This window comes from Lutra lutra, chromosome X (genome assembly GCF_902655055.1).
Source record: "Lutra lutra chromosome X, mLutLut1.2, whole genome shotgun sequence".
Lineage (NCBI taxonomy): Eukaryota > Metazoa > Chordata > Mammalia > Carnivora > Mustelidae > Lutra > Lutra lutra.
Window position 1 is genome coordinate 84228511 of NC_062296.1, and position 23708 is coordinate 84252218.

Consider the following 23708-nt stretch of genomic DNA (forward strand, 5'->3'; position numbering starts at 1 on the left):
TGCTTCGTACTCACTAGCATGGCTCTAACCAAAAAGCCAATAACAAGTGTTGGTGACAGTGAGGAGAGATTGGAACCTTCATATACTATTGGTGGGGATGGAAAATGGTGGAACCACTTTGGAAAATAGTGGCAGTTTCTCCAAAGGTTAAGCATGGAGTTTTCATATGACCCAGAAATCCCATTCCTAGATATATATCCTCTTCCACACCTTGTTTGATTCCATATTTATGGAATGCCCAGGATAGCAAATCTATAGAGAGAGGAAACAGCTTGGTGGTTGCTTAGGGCAGAGGGGTATCGGGGGAGGAGCAGTGAGTGCTAATGGTTCCCCAGGATTTGCGGGGTGGGGGGGGAGTGATGAAAATGTTCTAAAACTCTGTGGTGATGGCTGCTCGGCTCTATGAATATACTAAAAGCCACTTACTTGGGTGAACTGGATGGCTTGTGAATGGTATCTCAATAATACCGGTATTAAAAATGAAAAATCCAAGCCCCAAAACCTTGTGACAATGTCCAGTGCATCCTATCTTTTATTTTTTTCCTTTTTAAAAAAGATTTTCTTTATTTGAGAGAGAGCACACAAGTTGGGGGTAGGGGGAGAGGGGCAGGGAGAAGCCGACTCTCCACTGAGCAGGGAGCCGGACCTGGGGCTCCAACCCAGGACGCTGAGATCATGACCTGACCCGAAAGCAGACACTTAACCACTGAGCCACCCAGGCTCCCCGTAGCCTGTCTTTTAAATAGAAGTACTACCTGCAGTGGTAATACTACATTTTAACGTTGGAGCCTAAAATCGTGAGGCAGGTAAGATCCAGAGTAAAGATCCGTTTGGGTTCACAGCATTTCATAGGTCGGGCAGGCATCCTATTTTCCTGGCATACAAAAGTTGTTGCTGGTGATTCCTGGTGCTTTGTCAAGGTCACAGTGAAAGTCAGGACGAGCAGGCCTCCAGAACGGGGCTCACAAGGGCCATGCTCTTGGCAACTGGGAACAAAGAGTGCAAAATCAGAGGCGATTTATTTATCTTTTAATTAATTCACTTATTTATCTACTTATCAAAATCAGAGGCGTTTGAAATTAGCATCTTCTCACCTAAATCCTGGGTTAAAATTACCTCTGCATTTAGTTTGAAATTGAATATTTACCTCCAACCAGCGCTTTGAGTGTTTACTCTGCTTGAAAAGCTTCAGATTGTTTTTTTTAATCATTTTTTTAAATTTATTTTTAGCATAACAGTATTCATTGTTTTTGTACCACACCCAGTGCTCCATGCAATCCGTGCCCTCTCTAATACCCACCAGATTGTTTTGAGGGGGGAAAGCCGGGACTTGTGATGTTGGTCAGTCCGGAGGGAAGGCAGCTGCAAAATCCTGAAATTGACAAATCCACCCTCCTCGGGCGCTGCCCGGGGGAGGCGGCAGGGGGCGCCCTGCCAGCTCCTGCCCCGCCGCCCTTCCCAGACCTCCCCCCGCCCTCCGCTCGCCCTCAGGTCCCCAGCCCCCGCCTCTCTCTCCTCAGTCTTCAAAGGGCGCTCGGGGGTTGCGGGGCTGCAGCTTTCGTCAGCGGCCGCGGGGCCACCGGCGCGCTCGGGCGCCCGCAGCTGCCCGCCCGCGCCCCGGGAACAGGTGCGGGGACGCTCGTGGCCCCCAGCCTCCCGCAGCTCGTGCAGAGGCGGGACCCAGGAAGGGCGCGCCGGGCGGCCGCATGGAGAGCGGCGGCGGGAATCCCCCGGCCGGGGCCCTCGGGGCGGCGGCCGAGCCACCGCAGTGCCCGCTGCCGCCGGGAGCCGAGGGCGCGGTCGGGCCGGTGGAGCCCGACAGGGCGGCCGAGGGCGCGGGGCCCGGGAGCGGGGGCGAGGACGCGGGCGGGCCGCGGCGGGCTCTGCGGGCAGTATATGTGCGCGGCGAGATCCCGCAGGGCGGCGTGGCCGGCGGCCCCGAGGCGGGGGCGCGCCAGTGCCTGCAGCGGGCCTGCGAGGCGGAGGGCGCCCAGTTCACCTCCGTGCCCTTTGGGGAGCTCGACTTCGGGGAGACGGCTGTGCTCGACGCCTTCTACGACGCAGGTGAGGCGGATGCCCCGTTCACCCCCCAACCCCACCCCGCCCCAGCCTGCCCGCCTTCCTGACCCTGGCCCGTGCCAGGGCCCCGGCCGCCCGCCGGCCTAGCCTCCCCTGACGCTCACCGCACGCCCGGCATTGTACCTTTCTACAGATAAGAAAACGGAGGCCACTGCCATTTAACCAAGTTACTTTTTCGTCTCCTTAAACGTCAGTTGACCGAAGAAACAGTCCAAAACCCAGATGACGCAGAGCTCTCCTTCCCCCCCCCCCCCCCCCGCCTCCCGATTGTATTTCCTCACTCCGACCGTGTCCCTTAGAGCAATGAGTGGGCCCCTGGCTACGCATAAGCATCACCTGGGGAACTTTTAAAACTCATGTCCGGATTGTACCCCGAGGATCCCACAGTCTAAGGCCTCACGAGTTTCCAGTGCTTTCCCAGGTGATTCCATTTTGCGGCAGATAGTGGGAATCCGTGTGCTGCTGCAAGGGAGTGTGTGGGGGGAGGTGCTCTTAGAAATGCCCCAGAGTTCTTTCTAGAACTTTAATTCCTGCCCCCAAACACGCTTTGACGTGGGCTGTGCTCTACCACCGGCGTGACAGATCTGTTTTATCCCATAATGCACAAGCGTTCGGGGGTTCTGGGTCTCCTCCGTTGCTGGAATGGGACACTAGCTCTCCAAGCTCCTTGTGATAAGCGTGTGGGAAGAATCCAGTCTTAAAATCAACACTTTTTGGTTGGCAAGTTTCTCCAGGTGTGCAATGGATGGCTGCTCGGATATTTTCCCTTACGGAACGTTTGGAGTCTATATGACAAGCCTCTGGCAGTTGGGTGATATTAATAAGCCTTGTGTGGGGACGGTAATTACCTGGTTTGTGCCTTGGTTTCTCCACTGGTCAAGAGGTGGTAACCGTGCCCACCCTAAGCCTAAAAGCATGTGAGAAGGTACAGGGGGGAGTTTGAGAGCCCGGCCGCCCGACGGGGAAGCCGCAAGCTAGGTGGATTGCCATCCGTTCCCAGCCAGAGGCAACCCGGTGCTGTTTTCTGCAGAGCGAATCCTCCGCACCTGGAGGGGGGCAGAGTGTCAGGCTTGTTCAAATAAAGCAGCAGCTGAGCGCGTTGAGAACACTCTTTTGATATTTCTGACCGCTCAGCGGGTACTCCTCAGTGCTATGCCTTTTTAGAAAAGTTCCTCAGGAGCCCACTTCACCCAGAACCCTCGGTTTTCTTGACCTCTATTCATTTTCCTCCGAAATCAGAGTTGGGTAACACTCTTCTCTGAAAGGGGAAATGTCCCTTCTGCTGTGCTGCACAATTGTAGCCTCCTGCCTGCCGGTGCCAACTCTGAAGCTGGGTGCGCGGCGGCTTTACTCCTCTGGGGCTGTGCCTGTGTGTGTGTGTGTGTGTGTGTGTGTGTAAAACAAGCCCTCATCTACTAACTGGACCCCTTCTGGTTGGGTGTGAAAGTTCAGTCAGAAATCTTGGGCTTTCGATTCCACAGCTACACAACAGGCACCTTTTCTTGCTCTGGGTCCAGATTGCCTAGAATTTTCTGCATCGTGTACCTCCTTTGGTTGACCTTGGCTTGGTCTTGACTAAATCATTTCTCGGTACGTCATTATAACTAGTAAATTCTTCTCAGAGGTTTGGCCGAGGATATGTGCAACTCCAGTCGTGGGTTTCTGGATTAAACTGAGATTCCCACCCCCCACCCACACACACCTCTCCTGGCTTCCTGATCTCTACCGCTCACGGACTTTGGGCATCTCCACCCAAACAAAACAGAACAACAACAACAACAAAAACCCACACAGAAAACCAAATCTGTCACTATGGGTTCTTCGTGAAAGTTGTAAAAGCGCGGATCCGACATGGTGGCCACTAGCCACAGGTGGCAGTGGACACTGAAGTCTGTTTAAATGCAAGAAGTCAGTCTGTTATTGGTACCAGCCGTATTTCAGGGGCTCAACAGGCACAGTGAAGAGAGCATTTTCCTCCTCACAGAAGGTGCCACTGGACTTTGCTGTTCCAGAAAACTGCTTGTGGGGGAGTGGACCGATTGAGATGTCCCCAAATGTATTTTAGGGAGCATGATAGATGAGAAGTGGGAGTACTTCCGGTCTCTTGTACTCCTAGCGAGGCAAAGCCGGCCGGAGCGTGTTTTCCCCCTTGTTGTGCAGTTTTCCGTGGTCCTGTGTCCATCTGGAGGAGAGGTTCGGGGTCGCTGGAGCCTGGATGGTTTGGTGGGGGTGCGAGAGAGCCAGAGGCAGGCCTTCAGCCCCAGCGAGGACCGGTGACTCTGGTGAAGGTACACGGCCAAGGTCACGAGCACTTGGAAAGAAAGTGCTAAAACATATGTAACCTATAATTTGCCATTTAGCCGTTTTTAAAAAGATTTTATTTATTTGACAGAGGTCACAAGTAGGCAGAGAGGCAGGCAGAGACAGAGAGGAGGAAGCAGGTTCCCTGCTGAGCAGAGAGCCCGATGCGGGGCTCGATTCCAGGACCCTGGGATCATGACCTGAGTTGAAGGCAGAGGCTTAACCCACTGAGCCACCCAGCCACCCCCATTTAGCCATTTTTAAAAAATATTTTATTTATTTGACAGAGAGAGATCACAAATAGGCAGAGAGGCAGGCAGAGAGAGAGAGAGAGAGGAGGAAGCAGGCTCCCTGCCGAGCAGAGAGCCCGATGTGGGGCTCGATCCCAGGACCCCGAGACCATGACCCGAGCTGAAGGCAGAGGCTTAACCCACTGAGCCACCCAGGTGCCCCCCCATTTAGCCATTTTTAACTGTGCATTTCCTTGGCATTAAGTACATTCACACTCTTGTGCAGCCAACGACCACCATCCCTGTGCAAAAGTTTTTCATCAGCCTGAACAAAAACTCCGTGCCCCTTCAACTTGTCACTCCTCCCTCCCCTTAGCCGCTGATAACCACGGTGCTACTTTCTGTCTCCGTGACTGTGCCTGTTCCAGAAATTTCATATAACTGGGATCATAGAGTATTTGTCTTTTTGTGGCTGGCTTATTTCACTTAACTCAGTGTCCTCAAGGTTCATTCGCACCGTGGCAGGTAGCTGAGTGACCTTGAAGGCTAATGAATGCGCCAGTGGTGACCCCGGCATCTGCAGATGGGACGCTATGGTCGTTTCCAGCTTCAGGCTCTTGTAGATAATGCCGTAATGGCCGTGGGTGTTGGAATACCTGCTCAAGTCTCCACTTTCACTTTCTGGGGTACATACCCACCTAGGGAATTGCTGAGTCATGTAATTTCATGTTTAATTTTTTTTTTTGAGGGATCTCTTGTTCACTTTTAGCAGAGGTAGTGGCCATTCCTGTGTGCCTTTGCTCTGCAGAAGGACTAGCTTTTATCTTATTTTTTAAGCATCTGTCCTACGTCTTCAAAGGTGAGAGTCTGGAATTTAGTAGAACTGTTAAATTCTTGGTTACTTTCAGTGCTTGGAAAACAAAGCAGGTCTTCTCTCTCTCCCCTTTCTCTTTTTCTTTTCCCAAAAGAAACCCCTTCCTTTTGTTTAAATGCCCATGTATCTGCTTGAACAGAATTCACAGTCCTGACTTGCGATCACTACTGCACGTGTGGAGTGTACGTACTGGGAACAGCCTGTTCCATGACTCCGGGTACGTGCGGCGTGTGTCCCTTGGAGCTTCTCGGTGCTTGTGAACACAGCAAACACAGACTTCCTGCGGGAAGGGAATCTGTGTAACTCTGGTTCGTGCTTTCCCATGCATTCTGAGATGGAAATTCTGTTTAACCGGACTCTCTAATCGAATATGCTTACTGTGCTATCAAATCTTTTTTTTTTTTAAGATTTTATTTATATGAGAGCATGAGAGGGAGAGGGTCGGAGGGAGAAGCAGACTCCCTGTGGAGCTGGGAGCCCAGTGTGGGACTCGATCCTAGAACTCAGGGATCATGACCTGAGCCGAAGGCAGTTGCCCAACCAACAGAGCCACCAGGCGCCCCTGTGCCATCAAATCTTAGACGGAGGTCTGGTTCAGTAGAATACAGTCCAGTTACTTCCAAGGAATGCCCCATAGCATTGATCCCCATTTACTCTCCGCTTAGTTGGGTGCTTGCGGACCGATCTAAGTGAGAGCCTCCAGCTGTGTGCTAGTTCGTGGCCTTCCTGCCTCAGCTAGTAACGGGTCCCAAGGCAAGAACGGGCCCCTTTGATCAAGCCTTGTCCCTACCTGCTCTGCGGCGCAAGTTCTCATCTCCTCGATGCTGGGTCTGGCTCTGCCTAACTTTGCTCCTCTCTGAACCTCATTTAGATGCCACTTTCCTGTCCCAGGGGCCCTGCTTCTGAGGTCTTTTTCTTCAGTTGTGCTCATGGTGATTTTACAGGCGGTAAGGGATTGCCCGTTCGGGTGGAATCCTACAGTTATGGTAGGAAGTCCTTGAACTTCGAGAACATCCATTCAAAAGACGAAGGCCAGGGCTTTTCGCCTCTGGTTGAGCTATTTGACTTTGCTTTATCCTGAGGACACCCCTTTGCTGGCCAGCTCCCACAGTCATTTGGAGGATGCCAAATGTGGCAGAGATGGCTGGCTTAGCGGAGATTCACGCTCCTAGTGAATCCTAGGGACCCTGCGGACTGCATTTTCCAACACCCTTTGAGTCTCGGAGGGAGGTATGACTAGTTCTGGCCAAGGAAACGGAAGTACGGGTGGTGTCTGTCGCTTCTGGGCCCAGGTGTTAGCATATCTTCCCGTACTCTGTCACCCTTTCCCCTGGTCCCCAGTGTAGACGATGGCAGTGGCGCAAGATGGAAGGCACCTGGATCCCTGAACACTCTTCGGAGGGTAGCTACGGGAGCAGAAATGTTCACTTAGGGGGTTGCATAAGCAAGAGAGAAGCTTTTATGTGGTCCAGCTACGGAGATTGGAGGGTGGGGGTTGTTACCGCGATAAGAGTATAACTTGGATCATGAAAATCTAGCACAAATGCTAGAAAGTTGTCTGCAAGATATGCCTTTCCAAGAGGAAGTCAGGCCTTGGATCTCCCTGTGTCCTGGATCCTCCCTGTTCCTAATCTCCAACCAGCTCTGGTCCGCGCCGCCCTGCTCTGTGCGAGAAGGCGGAATGTGCTGGAGCCGCTGGCTTCCCACTAGCAATGGGAGGACACAGTCTACCTTTTGTTGCGTGTCACTGGTTTTGGAGTCTAGGTTATTTTTTTCCTTTTGTGTCAAATGATACTATAGTGATTCTGTCCATTTTTTAAACTGATGGTAATATTGGGCTTTCTGCCAAAATAGGGTGTGTCTTGGTTTAAAGTACAGCTGGCCCTAGTCCCTTCTGCTGCCCTTTCCCTGGGTTACATCTAGCTTCTCCATTGGTGATGTTACTTGTGGATTTTTTTTTTTAAGATTTTATTTCTTGAGAGAGAGAGAGAGAGAGAGAGCATGAGCCGGGAGAGAGGGAGAAGCAGACTCCCCGCTGAGCAGGGAGCCCCACGCGGGCCTCAATCCCAGGACCAGGAGATCATGACCTGAGCCCAAGGCAGATGCTCAACCGACTTAACCCCCCAGGTGCCCCCTACTTGTGGATTCCTTCTCAGCTTGATGTGTCGTGTGGCCTGCAAGCACGCGTATCTTCTTCCGCAGTCCCCAGTCTCCCTTGCAGTTAGCTTGGGCCTTTCGGGAACGTGAGCAACATCAGCAGGTACCCCAGTGACAGCGAGTGCGACATTAGCACGCCCTCCGCCTCTCTGCCTCATGACGGCTCACGCAAGGGTCACGTGTTCGAGATCGTAGCCAAGCCCCTGAGGTTGGGCTTTGTCCCCTGCAGCAGCATAGCCGAGCCGACCCGGACCAATAAGGCTTGTGGTGCTGTTCTGCTGGAAATGCCTAGAGGCAGCTCTCCCCTTTTGTGGACTTAAACCTCAGGTGCATTAGCTTCTGCTCAAGACAGCCTTATAAATGCCGTCCGACGGCTCGTAAGAGGGTGCATACTCTCCCCATCGCTCTGGAAAATGCAGAAAGTTCTAAGGAAATCAGGTCTGTGGGACACGTGGGTTTGACGGTCGTAGAAGGTGCATTTTGTGTGGCATCTCTAGGCGGGCAGGAGACCAGGCAAATCTGGTTCCAACAGAATGTAAGGGCCATAGTTAGACCTTGTCTTCTTTTAAAGAACTAAGCGTGCGTGAGCAGAATCACCAACCTGGGAGTCCGGCTTGACCCCAGCCGCTGTCCTTGCCAGAGCCAGCCCGTTGCTTCCAGAGCGAGTCTCAGAGCCGCTTGCTTCGCTGGCTGGGCCCCTCCTCCCCGGCCCAGGCATTGTCTTTTTTCATCCCTGTTGCTGCCAACAGGCAGCAGCTTTGTCACCGGCCTCTTAAGGTTGGGTCAGTCTTGGTGTGTTCCCCTCCATGCTGTCTGCTTTGACGCCACTGTACCCTGCAGTCTCGCTCTGCCCAAAACGCCCTCTGCCTTCACGTCTCCGACCTTCCAGGAAGCCTCACAGAGGCCTCACCTGCTCTCTGCCAGCTTCGATCGCACCAAGGTTTTTCATTCCTAGCGAGTGACACAGTTGTGATTAAATAATTACTGATGGGGCGCCTGGGTGGCTCAGTGGGTTAAGCCGCTGCCTTCGGCTCAGGTCATGATCCCAGGTCCTGGGTTCGAGCCCCACATCGGGCTCTCTGCTCAGCAGGGAGCCTGCTTCCTCCTCTCTCTCTGCCTGCCTCTCTGCTTACTTGTGATTTCTCTCTATCAAATAAATAAATAAAATCTTTAAAAAAATAATAATTACTGATAATTAACTCTTCAGCGGTAGGGACCCGGATGTGGTTTTCTTTGCTACTCTTGGACGGATTCCCTAGGAGTATCTGTTCAGTTGCCTTTTATTTTATTTTTTAAAAGATTTTATCTATTTATTTGTCAGAGAGAGAGAGCACAAATAGAGTGGCAGGCAGAGGCAGAGAGAGAAGCAGGCTCCCCGCTGAGCAAGGAGCCTGATGTAGGACTCGATCCCAGGACCCTGGGATCATGACCTGAGCCCAGGGCAGTGGCTTAACCCACTGAGCCACCCAGGCGCCCCTTTCCAGTTGCTTCTTAGAATAACTCTCAGTGGACACAGCTGACACTTGGTTTCACCTGTTGACATGAAGCGGAACTTGTTTGGAACCCTCCGAAGGAAATCCGAATGTGGTTTCCTGTAGAAACCATGTTGAAAATGGTGGCCGGGCATAGCTACAGAGCAGTTGTGATTTTTATTAGGAAACAAGAGACATCCTGATGACACATTTCTGGATCTCAGCCTTTCTCCTCAGCGGTACATCTCAAGTAGACCAGAACAGCTCACATTGGAGACCCTGGATTGGAGACAGTGGTTTGAACTGTTCTGAGAATACTGCTGCTGCTTTTTTGTCCACATGTTCAACGATGCGTATTTTTCATAATGGGATTTTTCTTTTAAACAAGTTCAGTGGGAGATTAAAAATAGGGTTAGAACTGAGAAGCCCCCTCTCTCCCTGCTGGAGACAGTGGGGTGGCTCGCTCAGGCCACAGTGACTTTCCTCGTGGGGACAAGACCATATGAGCCTCTGGCTGGGTCTCAGCTGGCCTGTGCTGGGCCTGCCTGCTGGCTTGCGCCTGGGGCCCTTTCCCAGAGCCGCCTCCCTTTCCAGCTGCTGTTACTGCTACTGACTCAGCATTGAACCTGGAATTTTACTCGATTCTTAGTCTCGTGGGCCGAGGGAAAGAAGCATTGCACCTGTAGCATTTCCTCTCGGCTTTGCTGTGTGAGCCTTGAGTGCATTTAGGAGAGGTAAAGCCCCAGGGGCGGCCTGCTGCATTGCTGGCTGTATGTTATTGGGGCGGGATGCGTTTGGGGTTCCCAGCAGCCGACTTCAAATCTGTACTTGGGGAATGCAAGCCTCTGTGTACCAGGCTTTGGGAGGGGCGCCTGGGTGGCTCAGTGGGTTAAAGCCTTTGCCTTCGGCTCAGGTCATGATCTCAGGGTCCTGGGATCGAGCCCCACATCGGGCTCTCTGCTCAGCGGGGAGCCTGCTTCCCCCCACCCCACACACCCCGCCTGTTGCTCTGCCTACTTGTGATCTCTCTCCCTCTGTCAAATAAATAAAATCTTAAAAAAAAAAAAAATCCTGGTCAAATAACACCACCGGGGGAGGGGTGAACTGGTGCAAAGCCAACTGGAAAACTTCTCGTGCCCCCCACCCCCTGCCGCATAGTGTACCCTCCTGCTGCTGGGTGTGGCAGGGCTTGGCCAAGATGCCTGGCGGCTGCTGGGGCGTGGTTGGCGGTAGGAGGCGGCGCAGGCAGGAGTTGAGCCGTGGCCGGCGGCAGGAAGCCCAGTTCACTGCAGGATCGGGTCAGCCCCGGGGGCCGGGCAGAACTGGACAGGGTTGGAAGCGGGAGAGGAGTTGGTCCATTAGTTGTAGATGAAGTTGTTCTTGGATTTTTCTTGTGGGGGATTCCAAGCGTGCACACGACCCAGCTCCAACAGTGAGTAACGTCGAGCCGCGCTGATTCCTTCTTCCCCGCTGCCTCCTCCCTGCCCCACGCTTGACTGTGACGGTCTTAACCATCTCGCTTAGGGCGCGCAGACCTCCACATGTACACGTCTCGGCCGCACGGTCTGAGACATGACTAAACCCACCTGAACAGACCCTATCAGAAGAGACGTTCCATCGGTCGAGAAAGTTCCCTCATGTCCCCTCTTGCTCATTCCCTTCCCCACTCCCATTTCTGGCCCCATGGAGTGACCGAGATGCCATCACCACCAGCTAGATTTGCCGTCGCTAGGGTTTTGTGTAAATGGGCTCGTGCGGCGTGTGCGCCCTCCGGGGTCCGCGTCCCTCGCTCGGCGCCGCGTGGTTGAGATTCACGCACACCGAGCGTGTGTCTGTAATTTGCTGCTTGGCCGTGCGGAGCGCTGTTGGATTGCGTGGACACACCATGGAAGGGCATGGGGGCCGTTCCCGCGTTGGGCTATTACAAGTGAAATTGCTGTGAACGTTTGTATATAGGTCTTCTCGTTATGGTTTTAATTCACCTTTCCTTGTTGATTAATGATGTTGAGCCCCTTTGCGTGTGCTTTTTGGCCACGCACATATCTTCCTCTGTGAGGTGTCTTTTGAGACCATCTACCCATTTCATTGGGTTGTCCTCTTATTATTGAATTACGCAAGTTCTTTATATATTCTGGATTCAAGTGCTTTGTCTGAGGTATATTTTGCGAGCATTTGCTCCCACACTGTGGCTTGCTTACTCATCTCCTTGGGACTTGTGATGAGCGGAGAATTTTCATTCTGGGGAAGTCTCCTCGAGGTTACTTTTCTGTGAAGGTCCCCTTCTGTGGGTCCTCTCTGAGACGTCTGTGCCTGCCTCCAGGCTGTTGCACAGACGCACACTCTCTTGCACTCACACTCTCACGAGTACTTCTGAGCACTTGACTGTTGGGGCTTCTACACAGAGGTCTGTGACCGATCGCAAATGAAATTGCACACGGGTGTCTTGCGATGAAGCACGTCTGACACCTTGTCTCAAGCACCCGGGAGAAGGGTCTCGCCCCGGATGAGTGTTCCGGGCACTTGGCGTCGAGCTGCCAGAGCCACGGCTGCCCGCCTGGTGCCTCACCCTCCAGGAAAGTGTAGGAAATGCAGGTTATCCTTGGGGCAGATGACCTTTCTGCGCTCCGGGGTACGGACCACCAAAACAGATCCATGATGAGGCTTGACCAGCGTGTGTTCCGTCATCGTGTCCCACTGCCCTTGGTGACACAAGTGACAGAGGGATAAAAAAAACATGAGCTTTGCAGCTCAGGTTTCCATGTTTGCCCTGCCCTCTATTGGCTGTGTGACCCTGGATAAGCCTAGTTAACATCTCTGAGCCTCAATAAAAAAATAATCTCTAGGTAGAGATCATCACATAGTGCCCTGAATGTAGTAAGTGCTCAGCGATGCCAGATGGTAGGGTCACATTAGGATGGTAGGGTCACTTCCATGAGGGGCTCAGACAGTTTTTCAACCCCCCAAAGTTTGGAGGTTGGAGATTTAATCCTAGCTCCGTTCCTGGTCCTGTGCTGAAGGATGGAAGTGAGGAAAAGGTACAAACCTCTGCTTCGAGAGGCTCTTGATTTTTCTCTTTCTGTCAAGGTACAGAATCCATACAGAAGAGGGCACAGTCGTAAATGTACTGCTCCATGAGCTTTCGCGAGCTCTCCAAGCTGTGTAACTCCACGCTTGGGTCAAAAAAGGGAACGCCAGGAGCATCCCGGAGCGTGCTGGCATCTGCTTTGAGCCTAGCCCAGAGCGACAACTGTCTCCTGTCTCAGCATAGGCTAGCTTTGCCTGTTGGTGTACTTTTTCTTCCTTTTTAAATAAAGTTTTCTTTAATTCCAGTACAGTTCACATGCAGTGTAATATCAAGTTCAGGTATAGAATATAGTGGTTCAGTCCCATAGATCACTCGGTGCTCCTCAGGACAAATGCCTGCCTTCACCCCTGTCACCTGTTTCCCCCATCCCCTCCCCCATGTCCCCGACCTCCCCTCTGGTGACCAGCCAGTGTCATCCCTAGAGTTAAGAGTCTGTGTCTTGGTTCGCCTTTCTCTCTCTTTAGAAATGGAATAATCTCCCTTTTTGTCTCTGGCTCCTTTCCCTCACCGTTGCGTTTGGGGAATTCCTCTCTCGTTAATACAGCAATGATTTGTTCGTTTTCATTTCTATGTAGTGGTTCATTGGAAGCATACACTATAGTAGGTTTTCTGTTGGTGAACATTTGGAGTAGTTCAAGTTAGGAACAGTGCTGCTGCTAAGAATATTCTACTTAAAAAAAAAAATAATAACCCAAACAAACGCAAATCCCAGGAACCCAGCCGTGATGAGATGGACTTGCTCGCCTGCAGCCTACAGCTGGTGGTAGTTCGTCCGGATTCAGAACCGGGTGCCTGTCATCGCCGCTGGGTTCAGGCCACTGCTCTTGCCCCCAGAAAAGCAGCCTGGGCCCATTAGCAGTCGTTCCCCATTCTAGCCACCTAGCCCCGGCCCCGGGCAACCATTACTCGCCTTTCTGTCTCTCTAGATGTGCCAGAGAGCACAGCCTGTCTCGTGCGACCGGCGGCTTCTGGCTCGTGTCCACGGTGCATCCGTGTGGCCGCCCGTCTGTGCCCTGCGTTCCTTTTGCGTGGCAGCGGCAGTAGGAAACGGTGGACGGGTGGACCATGTTTTTATCCACCTGTGGACAGATTTGGGGCTGGTTTCTAGTTTCGAGTCACACTGTAGCTTTTTGTGTAGACATTCGCTTGCGTTTGTCTTGAGTATGTGCCCAGGAGTGGGATTTCTAGGTCCCGTGGTTACTCTGTTTAATCTTCTTTTAAAAAAAAATTATATTGTGATTTAATAAAACAGCTGGTATAAAATCTCTCTCAGCCACTTCCAAACGAGCCGTTCAGTGGCCTTCGGTACGTTCATTTTGTCCAACCCATCTCCAGAGCCCGTCCATCTCAAAAAACTGAAACTCTCCGTCCATTGAACAACTCCCAGCTTTCCCCTCCCCCCTCCACGCCTGGCAGCCACCATCCTGCTTTCTGTTTCTATGATGTGGCCTCCCGGGCACGCTTCATGTAAGTGGAATCATACAGCGTTTGTTCATTTTCGTGACTGGCTTATTTCATTTAATGTAATGCCCTTGACATTCATCCATGTTCTAACACGTGTCCGAATTCCCTAGCTATTTAAGGCTGAATAATCCGTTGTAGGGATATACCCTATTTTGTTAATCCGTTTATCCATCAGTGGACACTTGGGGTGCATCGACCTCACGTTTAACCTTTTGGGGAGCTGCTTTACAAAAGACTTGTCCAAAGTTGCTCCCCGTTTGCATTCCCCCCAGCAGCACAGGCGCGCTCCCGTCCGGCACGGCCCCATCAGCACTGGCAGCCGCCCTAGCGGGTCTGCAGCGGGGGCTCCTGGTGGTTTTGATCCGCATTTCCCTGGTGACGAAGGATGTTGACTGTCTTTTCGTGTGTTGGGTGCTTGGCCATTTGTATATCTTCTTTGGAGAAATGTCTGTTTGAATTTCTCTTAGAATTTGCCTGTTTTTTTAGTTATCTGTCCTCTTACCATTGAGTTGTAAAAAATGCTTTGTGTTCTAGAAACAAATCCCTTGTCAGATACGTGGTTGGCAAATTTTCTCTCCCTTTCTGTGATACATCTTTAAACTTCCTTGATGCTGTTTTTCTAATGCACAGATGTTTTTAATTTTGATGAAGTCCAATTTATCTGCTTCTTTTATCCCATCCACACTGTTTCACCTAATTTTTTTTTTTCAGTTTCTTATTTATCCTTATAGCGTTTCTTTATTTCAGTTGTCAGCACGCAGCAGTCTGCAAGCTGACTGTCTTCATTTTGTGAATAAGTTGTACTGGAACACATCCATCCATCTCTGCACCGGCAGACACTGTGCTGCCCACAAAGCCAAAAATGTTTATCTGGTCCTTTCTGGAGAAGGCGTGACCACTTGTGCTAGGTAAATAAAAGCATATATGAATGTGCATTCTTATTCTCCCTTTCTTATTTAAAAGGTACCAGGCCAAATACACTGTTGTGCATCTTGCTTTTTTCCATTAACAGCTGAGCCTGGACAACTTTCCAAATCAGAATATGGGAATCTTCCTTTTTCTTTTTTCTTTTTTTTTTTTTTAAAGATTTATTTACTCATTTATTTGACAAACCAAGATCACAGGTAGGCAGAGAGGCAGGCAGAGACAGAGGAGGAAGCAGGCTCCCTGCTGAGCAGAGAGCCGGATGCGGGCTCGATCCCAGGACCCTGGGATCATGACCTGAGCCGAAGGCAGAGGCTTAACCCGCTGAGCCCCCCAGGTGCCCCTCTTTTTCTTTTTTATAGCTGGATAGTACTTCATTGGGTGGGTGTATCTTGTTTATTTTACGGATCCCTTCTTAAAGGATACTTGCAGATATATACAGATAGACATAGATATTTTATATATGTATGTATACGTATTATTTTTCGGCTAGTAAGCCTCAGTGAACAATTTTGTCTAGGTCCTGTTTAATATGCATATGGGTTTGTTCATTAGGCGCCCCGGAGTGGCATTTTGGGTGTTAAAAGAATAAAGGCACCTGTAATTCTGTAGCTAGTTTCAGATTCCCATCTGTGGGTTACACGATTTTGTACCTTGTCTGTCTTGATGGCTGAACTGGTTGCCAATCTTTTGGCCTCGATAATCAGGTAGTTGAGAGATGGTATCTCCGTTTGACATCTCTTGTGTTTCCCTTTTTCTGCGTGTATTTGGGCATGTTTCCCCCCCTTTTTTTTTTTTTTTTAAATTCTGAGAGCTATTTATTCATAATCCTTTCCTGTGCTTTTCACCTATTAGTTTATGGGCCTTCGGAAGAGGGTCTTAATTTCTAGATCTTTCTATGTTTGGACATAAAGTCTTTGTTTTCTCTCTGTTGTCCAGATTGGATCATTTCTACTGGACATTCTTTAATGTCACTGACCCCTCTGTCATGTCCATTCTTCTTGTGAGCCCATCTGCTGAGTTTTCTGTTTTGGTTATTACAGTGTTCACTCCTAAGGTTTCCATTTGGTTCTTCTCTTTATTTGTTGAGACTCCTCCCCCATTGTTTTCAGAAGCATCTGCCCTTACTTACTTTTTGGAGGACTTTTATAATAATTGCTTTAAAGTCATTGTCAGGTAATTCTGATCTGTGTCCTCTTGTTATCAGAGTCCATTGATTATCTTTTCCCAGGTGAGTTGAAACATTCCTGCATCTTTGAAGGGATCCGAGTGATTTGGGACTGTACCCCGGATCTTTTGAAATCCTCTGATGAGATTCTAGGCCTTGCATATATCCTATGGAGTCCGGTGGTATTTTTGCCTTAATGGGTGGTTTAGGCTGCCATGCTCAGTTTCAGTTGTGGTGCCCTTTGTGATTTCAAAGCCTTTTCAGTGGTATTTGGCTTTGTACTTTGTGATTTACTGGGACTCCCCTTTACAGTCCTGTGGCCAGAACACCGGGGCTTTACTTAACCCACTCTGCCTCGCATGTCCCACAACTGCCCATGTTTGAGGCCTGGAATTCAGAGGGAGAAAAAAAGCGGCGGGGATTCACTGCCACCCACCTGGGGACCACAGCTTCTCCAGTTAGAGCAAAAGGTTCTGCTGTCTCAGAGGTCCAGGCACCTGTAGGCCGCACTGCCACTGACAGTCTCTGCTGGTGTTGCCGTGGAATCGTAGGGGTCCTGGGTGTGCAAGGGAAGAGGGAAAAGAGCGGAGAACTGTCTTCACTCTCTCTGAGCATTTGGAGGCCCCTTTGCTGATTTCTGAGCCAGAAGTAGGGGGCCTCTCCTGGTGCTCTCTGCATCGATACCCAGCCCCCATTTGGGGGAGGTTTCAGGCTAGAAGAGAGTGGGGGGAAGTAACGGGGAACCTTGATTTTGATTTGGTGGAATTTGGAATCAGGTCTTCTCCAATCTGCTTGCTTGCTTTGCATATTCTTAAACAGATTCAATCCATTCTGCCTAGTTTTAATAGATGTGTTCAGGGAGAGACAGGCTGGAATGTCTGCTCCATCTGACAGAACCAGAACTTAACTCAGACCATTCCATTTTGAGATGTTTTGTCATGAAGTGTTAGTACCCAGACTATATCTCTGCATCTTACTGATCAACTTACCAAAGGCAAAAATATCCTCAAGGCCAGCTGCATTGTATCAGGCCAGTTCTGTCCACACAAAAGACCGCAAAAGAAGTGGATTACACGAACATAGGGCAGGGAATGACTGATATCCTAAAGGTTCTTGATCGGCCTCCAACGTAGCCTTCTAGTTATTTTGGTTGTGAGCTGGAAGCCAAGATCATTTTGATGTGAATGACCTCTGGATGTTCATTGGATCTCACAAGGCTGACGTTGTAAGACTTGTTGGTTGGGTTCACTAGAAAAGGTATTCTCTTTTCTGAGAATGAGAATCCTGCATTCAAAAGACTCGACCTTATGAAGTAATTTTCACAAGTCTGTGGCCAGTGAGGCATGCTTGATGGAAACCAGGAACTCTAGACATCGATTCTTAAAGAACCACGTAGGAAAAAGGGTACTGGTACACGGGGTGGGGTGAAAATTAGTTGGGGTAAGGACAATGAAATATGGGCCTGTATCCAGCAGTGAATTCCTGCCGCCATCACCGAATGAACTCTGCCCCTCCACAGGCTGTGGGGCGGACCTCGCTCAGGAAGCTTGGAGCACAGAATGGCTGAAAGCAGTAGTCCGGCGGAAGCCCTGGCCCCTAGAATTGATCTTGAAGAACAGTTGACTTCATTAAGAAAGAGGGCGTTTTCTTGTTGAAGTGGTTGTAAAAGCCACTGGTCCTCTCTTGTTGACTGGCGGTCATCGTGATGAGACAGTCAGAGAACAAATTCAGGAAGGCGGCGCTGTCTGCTACAATTGAGTCCCTCTGGCAGACGAGTTCAGTGGTCCCCCCCCTTCACAGCTGGTGCTGTGTGGTCGCAGTACCTCAGGCCCTCCTCATCTCTGAAATCGCGCCATCTTGAAGGTGATGTGGGACACAGACCTTGCAGAAGAGAAAGTCATTATCTGCTGGTCAGAAGAGGGTTTTAAGAAGTAGGTCTCCACAAAAACTTTGCCAAAGAGAGTTAGGTCACAGCAGATCCCTTCATAAAAGGGCAGAAGGAAGCTGAAGAGAACATTTAGGGGATGAAGGTGAAAATACTGAGGTAGTATATTTCGGGGCTGCGGGGGAACCCTGAGTTGGAGCTGTGACGTGCACCATCGCGGATGATGGCGTCCATACGGATAGCACTTGAAGTGACAGACACACCCTAGTGTGCAGCATTTTTTCCTTGTCAGCTGGACGAGCAACACAGACCTGTGAGAGCTAGGTGACTGCAGTCCTGCTACGTTTCATGTGGCAAATACTTCATTGTGAGAGCTCTCGGATTAAGCCCAGTGAGTCCATTCACCTCAGAACATAGTTTGCTTATATCTGGCATATTTCTTTGAAGAAAAAAACTGGTAGTGGACACATCTGAATCACACTTAGGAAGGTATACACATTTTATTTTGGGGTCATTCTTTCAAAAAGATCCTGGAAAGCCAAAGATAGGGGGCCAGGTGTAGGTTCCCGATGTCCCCACTCTCCTGCCCCTGCCTCCCCCATGACAAAGTGATACTCCAAGCAGCTGGCACCCATCCACCCAGTCGATGCTGTATTTGGTAAGGATTTGTTGACTTTGTGACCCTGAATTGGTAGCTTATCTCCTCCTTATAGGACTAGAAAATTGGGTCTGAAGTAGGAGGTGCTTCCTGACTAGTAAATCTAGGCTCTGTTGTTTTGAGGTAGCTTTTGGACGACTAATGTTGCCCTAAGTCCAATGAGATTTTTTTTTTTAATGTCTTCAGTGGTAAAGTTATTCTAAAATCTAGTTCATTTAGAGACCACCAATCTTACCGTCACTACCTCAGATTGCCTGGAATATACTTGAAGACTGGAATGAGCCAGTACAGTCACAGAATTAGTGTATGGTAAATCATTTACCATTATACCATTTTGTTGATGAATGCTTTGCTTTGGAAATCAGGCGCTTTTAAACCACACTAGAAAATGACAGTTTTACTTACTACTCCTAAAACGCTACACAAAAAGAATGTTTAAGTGTTCAAAAGTTTTTAATGAACTACCATCCGATTCATCGTTTGTCCTGATTTCCTATTAGCACGTAGCGAGATCATTGTAATTGGTGGTTCAGTTGTTTGAAAGGGACTTTGTTTTAAAATTCAGACACTTTTCCTGTTAAGAGTAGGTTTTAAGGGGAGCCTTGGCTTGTGGCAAGTTCCTGATGTGGCACCCCTTCTTAAGAGTTGTTAAACCAAGATGCATAGGGCGCCTACGTGTCCCCCATCAACAAGGACGGCTTCCTTTATGCAGACTTTTCCCCTGAAGCTGATCTGTGTCCTTAGAAACTGAAAGGTAATGGTGCTGCGAGCATGGGCTGCATTTGCAAATGAAAATCTGCCTTTTTAAAACTCTCTTTATCTGTGATGTGTTTGCCAAAGATTTAGCTGGATAAATAGGCCGTTTTACCCTCCCGTGGCTGTGTTTGAGAAAGCGAGTCAGGAAGGTCAGAAACCACCTCTGGATACTCAGGAGCCGTGATTCTGTCGTGCCCTTGGCTGTGAAACCTTGGATGAATCTTCGAGCCTCCTTTCCCCACCTGCCAAGTAAAGCCAATGCCTTCCCTGCCCGTCGACCAGGGAGGCTTTGAAATTCAACCAAGGTGTTTGTGGAATTACTTTGTAAATGTCAGAGCAGGTCACCATTGTGGTGATTGAAGCTTTAAGGTAATTTAGGATCTCTCGGGGCGGAGTGGGGGGGAGAACCGAACAAACCCTTGATGCCTCATGTGTAATAAAAATTCCAGTGTGGTGTTTAATCAGATTTAGTTTTTCTATATCTGCGAAATTAATATCTTGGGAGTTGTAAAAATAAGCTGGTTGAATATTGTCGTGGTATAAATCCTCAGTGTCAACTTAGTCTAGTGACCTGAGTGACGAATGTCAGGTGAAAATGGCAACTTCGGGTACGAGACAATTTTTCTATTGACCATGGATTACTTGGAATTTTTGGTGGCGCTCTCAGTCTGCTCTGTGTTCATTGGCTACTGGAAAGTCTCTGACCCGACCCTTGGTGGACCTACGGAGGGGCTCTTTAGCAGAGGGGCTGAGGCTAGAGTACAGGACCGGACACAGACCTTCGAGAAGGTGGAGGAGAGAAGGAACTCGTGTCACCAGATTAAGTCGTCATCTCCTCAGTGACAAGCTATTGCCCTAAGTTGAAGGTTCCCTACAAAAATGGCCGACATAAGTTGGGGGCTGCTGTCCTTCATCCCTGTCCTCTGGCTGTTCCCATCACTCTGCTTTGTCTCCAGATTGCTTGCTTTCCTCAGTGAACTAATTATAGCAGTCACCAGGGCCTTGGTGTTTGCACTGTGTTGCCACTTCGTAGTAGCGTCATTAGAAAACCCGCACTTTTCGAGGTAAGTAGGTAGAGTCCAGGGGGTGAGCCTAGAAGCAGAATGTTCGATTCATTCAGCTGCAGGGTGATTTTTGACTCCAAGCAAATGTCTGTGGGGATCACTCATCCATTGGAGATAAATTAACCATCCTGGGTTGTGAAGTGTTTCATCAGCATATACATTTGTCCTTTCTTGAGCAACAGCCTCAAAGGGGTGAATTTGGATATGATAGGCTCCTGTTTAAAACCCCTCATGATTATTTTTCCAGAACTTTTAGGTGAGATGTTGATACTACAGTGATTTTTTTTTTAAGATTTTATTTATTGACTTTAGAGAGCGAGCAGGGTGGTGAGGGAGAGGCAGAAGTAGAGGGAGAGGGAGAGCGAATCCCGAGCACACTCCCCGCTGGGCACAGAGCCTAATGCGGGCCCAGTCCCAGGACTCTGAGATTATGATCTGAGCTGAAACCAAGACTAGGACACTTAACCGACTGAGCCACCCAGGGGCCCACTACAGTGATTTTTGTTTTTCTTTGCCTTCTCCTCTTTTAGCAGTATGTACTGAACTACTTGGGAATGTAATGGTGTCTGGGATTTGCTTCAAAATAATGTGGAAGGGGGTGGTGTGGGTACCAGTAGAGATGGAACAAGGCTGGCGTTGAGCTGGTCATTGCTGAGGGAAGTGAAGAGACTACAGGGGTTTCATTATACTCTTCTACTTTTATATATATTTGTATTTTTCCATGATAAAAAGTAAAAATCAAAAAACCACCCTACCCTAGGTTTCCCATTGCCTCAAGGTAGAGGCAGCCCTCTTACCTTGGCCTTCAGACCCCGTCACCCCCTGGCACCTGTTAACCCTTCCAGGTTCATCTTTTCGTGAAATTATTCGCAGTTGCCCTAATACACCCCATCTTACCTTTGGCCCTCTGCACTTACTGTCTTCTCTTCCTGCAACACTCTTGCTTTCCCTTTCCATCACCTTACCCCACTTTGCCTGACTCTTCTGGACCTTCAGATCCAAGACAACATCACTGCCTGCGGGCCTTCCCTGACTGACCTCCGCCCCAGTGCGGGGTGAGTACCTTCCTGGGGGTTGTCTGTCATGGTTCCCCTCACTGCTGCCTTCCTGACTGATTCTAACCACCACTTCTTTCCTGTCACTGTCATTGTATCATACACATTTTTGAGGGAATGGATTAGGCCTTGATGTCGCATCTTCACGCAACGCCTGCCATAGAGCGGGCAATCCGTACATGAGAAAACAGAAGGCCCGTCCAGGGCTTGTCAACTACTAGGCATATGTAAACACGTTCCTTGTTGATGTGATGTGTTGCTCCCCTGTTTGGAGTAAGTCTCTGTAGGGCATACCTCCAGGGTCACTTGATCTACATGTTCAAGGTAATGGCGAACACGCGAGCCAGAAGGAGTGTTCATCACAGCAGTTTGAAATAGGAAAAAGAAAGAAAAACCCATGTGTTTAGACAAGATGGCGAAAGAAATTTCCATCCAGTCTTCATATGATGGAACGCGATGTTGAACTAGAGCTAGACCTGCAAATTGGTGGTACCACACCAACCAACAGCAAGTCCAAGAACACATATGGTGTGATACTGTGTCTATAAGGTTCAAAAACATGCAGAACTAAACAATATACTGTTGACGAATTCATACATTATAATATGCATACACATGCATATGTAAGTATATACATGTACATATAACAAGCATCTGTAATATACGCATATTTATAATCTTGTGCGTGTGTGTACATAATACACATGCACATATATATACACGTGCGTGCATATGTATTTTTATGTATAGACATAGGCATGCAGGGAACCCATAAATAACGGAGATCAGGACAGAGGTGTTCTCTGAGCAGGAGGGAGGAGATGTGACTGGGAAGAGGCACGTGAGACTCTGGCAGTACAGATAATGTTCTGTGTCTTGGGCTGCGTGGCAGGAGCAGTGTTTTACATTTCATCATACTTTATAATTTGTGTGTAAGCTAAATCTACTCTTTGGAGAGAACTTATTTCCTAATAAAGATAACCGGGAAACTGAATTGATCAGCACTTTTCAAGCGAGACTACATTCCCAGCGCACTGAGGAAGGAAGAGGTTTCTCTTGTTGCTTTTCTTCCCCTGCCCATGGGGTTGTTTGCGGCCAGGCACTCATTACTTTCTGCTTTACCTAAGAGACTCTTGGTAGAAACACAAACTGCAGTAGTTCCCTGTTGGTGATGGGCGGGAAGTAGATGAAGCAGACTGATCACCGTGTCCTGTCCCTGTTCATCTCAGATGTTGCTGTGGTGGACATGAGTGATGTCTCCAGACAGCCTTCCCTCTTTTACCATCTGGGGGTCCGAGAGAGCTTTGACATGGCCAATAATGTGATCCTGTACCATGACACTGACGTGGACACTGCTCTTTCATTGAAGGTAAAGGGTATCATTCATCTTCTCGTGAATATTTGGCTTTGGGGAAAATGGTATTACACGTTCAGAGGAAATGTACACGTAGTGCAGGAGGAGGTTGGAGGAAAAAAAAATTTGCTTGTGCAATTCCTTCCTTCCTACTACAGTTTCTCGCTCACACGATGACTTCCTGACCGCTGCCTGAGCCTACGTACCGCAGAGAGGTGTTTAGAAGCAACTTTAGTGTTTTCAGGCTCATTAGGGAAGTGAAGGCAAAAACTGTTAGCTTCCATTGAAGCAAACACATGACTCTGAATCCTTTAGTGGGCAATTTGATCCAAACCTACACATTAACAAACAAAAATAGTTTCTCAACTCGAATGATAGGATGATGACAGAGAACAGTTACCAAAGTGGGGAGAAGGTTCCGTATTTAATCTGTTCCCCATGCCCCCCACCACTGAAAGCAGAGCAAAACTGAAAACTTGTCTGTTCATGCACAACTCAGTAGTGATGGATATTTAAAAAAATTTATTCTTGCAAGTGTGATACAGATGTTTTTCGGATAATAGTACTTTGAAAAAAATGCTCCTATTTGGAACAGAGAGGGGGAGATGGCAGTGGGGTAGGAGGAGCCGAGTGGAGGTGCTGAATCCTGTATTGTCCACCTGAAACTAACACAACACTGTAGGCTAACTAACTGGAATTAGAGTAAAAACTTAAAAAAATGCTCATATTTGTAAAATGTGAATGTCTAAGGTGGGCTACTCTAAAACTCAAGGAATATTAACATTGTCGGATGTCTTAATATTGGTCAGAAAATCCTGGTCTGCATTAAATGATTTTAGGAGGAAAAGCTTGGTTTGTTTACAGCAGCGTTACTCAACCTTGACTGCACTTTAGAATTACTTGGACAGCTTGTAAATTTCCCAATACCCAGGTCCTGCTCCAGACCAATTACATCACAGTCTCTGAGAGATTTTTTTTTTTTTTAACCTCTCAAAAGCACAGCCACGGGTGAGAACCGGAGGCTTCAAATCAGCTTTCGCGGACAGCAATTCTAAATGTCCAGCTCCCTTAGTGTTAAAAATCGCTAATATATAAATAGCACAATTTTGTGATGATAAAGTTGAACTTTTATGTGTTTCTTGAGATGTAACCCGATTTTTCTGGGTCCTGTAATCACTGGGG

General features: G+C 49.0%; 1 protein-coding gene and 1 long non-coding RNA gene across 2 annotated transcripts in view; one reads left to right on the forward strand and one right to left on the reverse strand.

Moving 5' to 3' along the window:
• Positions 1 to 502: 502 nt before the first annotated feature.
• LOC125091628 (uncharacterized) lies at positions 503 to 1195 on the reverse strand. Its single transcript, XR_007124725.1, has 2 exons — positions 1148 to 1195; positions 503 to 986 (listed from the first exon to the last, which is right to left on the reverse strand). It is a non-coding gene; the product is annotated as an uncharacterized LOC125091628 (long non-coding RNA).
• A 314-nt stretch (positions 1196 to 1509) lies between these two features.
• MAP3K15 (mitogen-activated protein kinase kinase kinase 15) overlaps positions 1510 to 23708 on the forward strand; it is a 116455-nt gene continuing 94256 nt past the window's right edge. The window contains 2 exon segments of the mRNA XM_047715313.1: positions 1510 to 2064; positions 22402 to 22541. Coding sequence (XP_047571269.1) covers positions 1707 to 2064; positions 22402 to 22541 — 498 coding nt within the window. The 5' untranslated portion in view covers positions 1510 to 1706.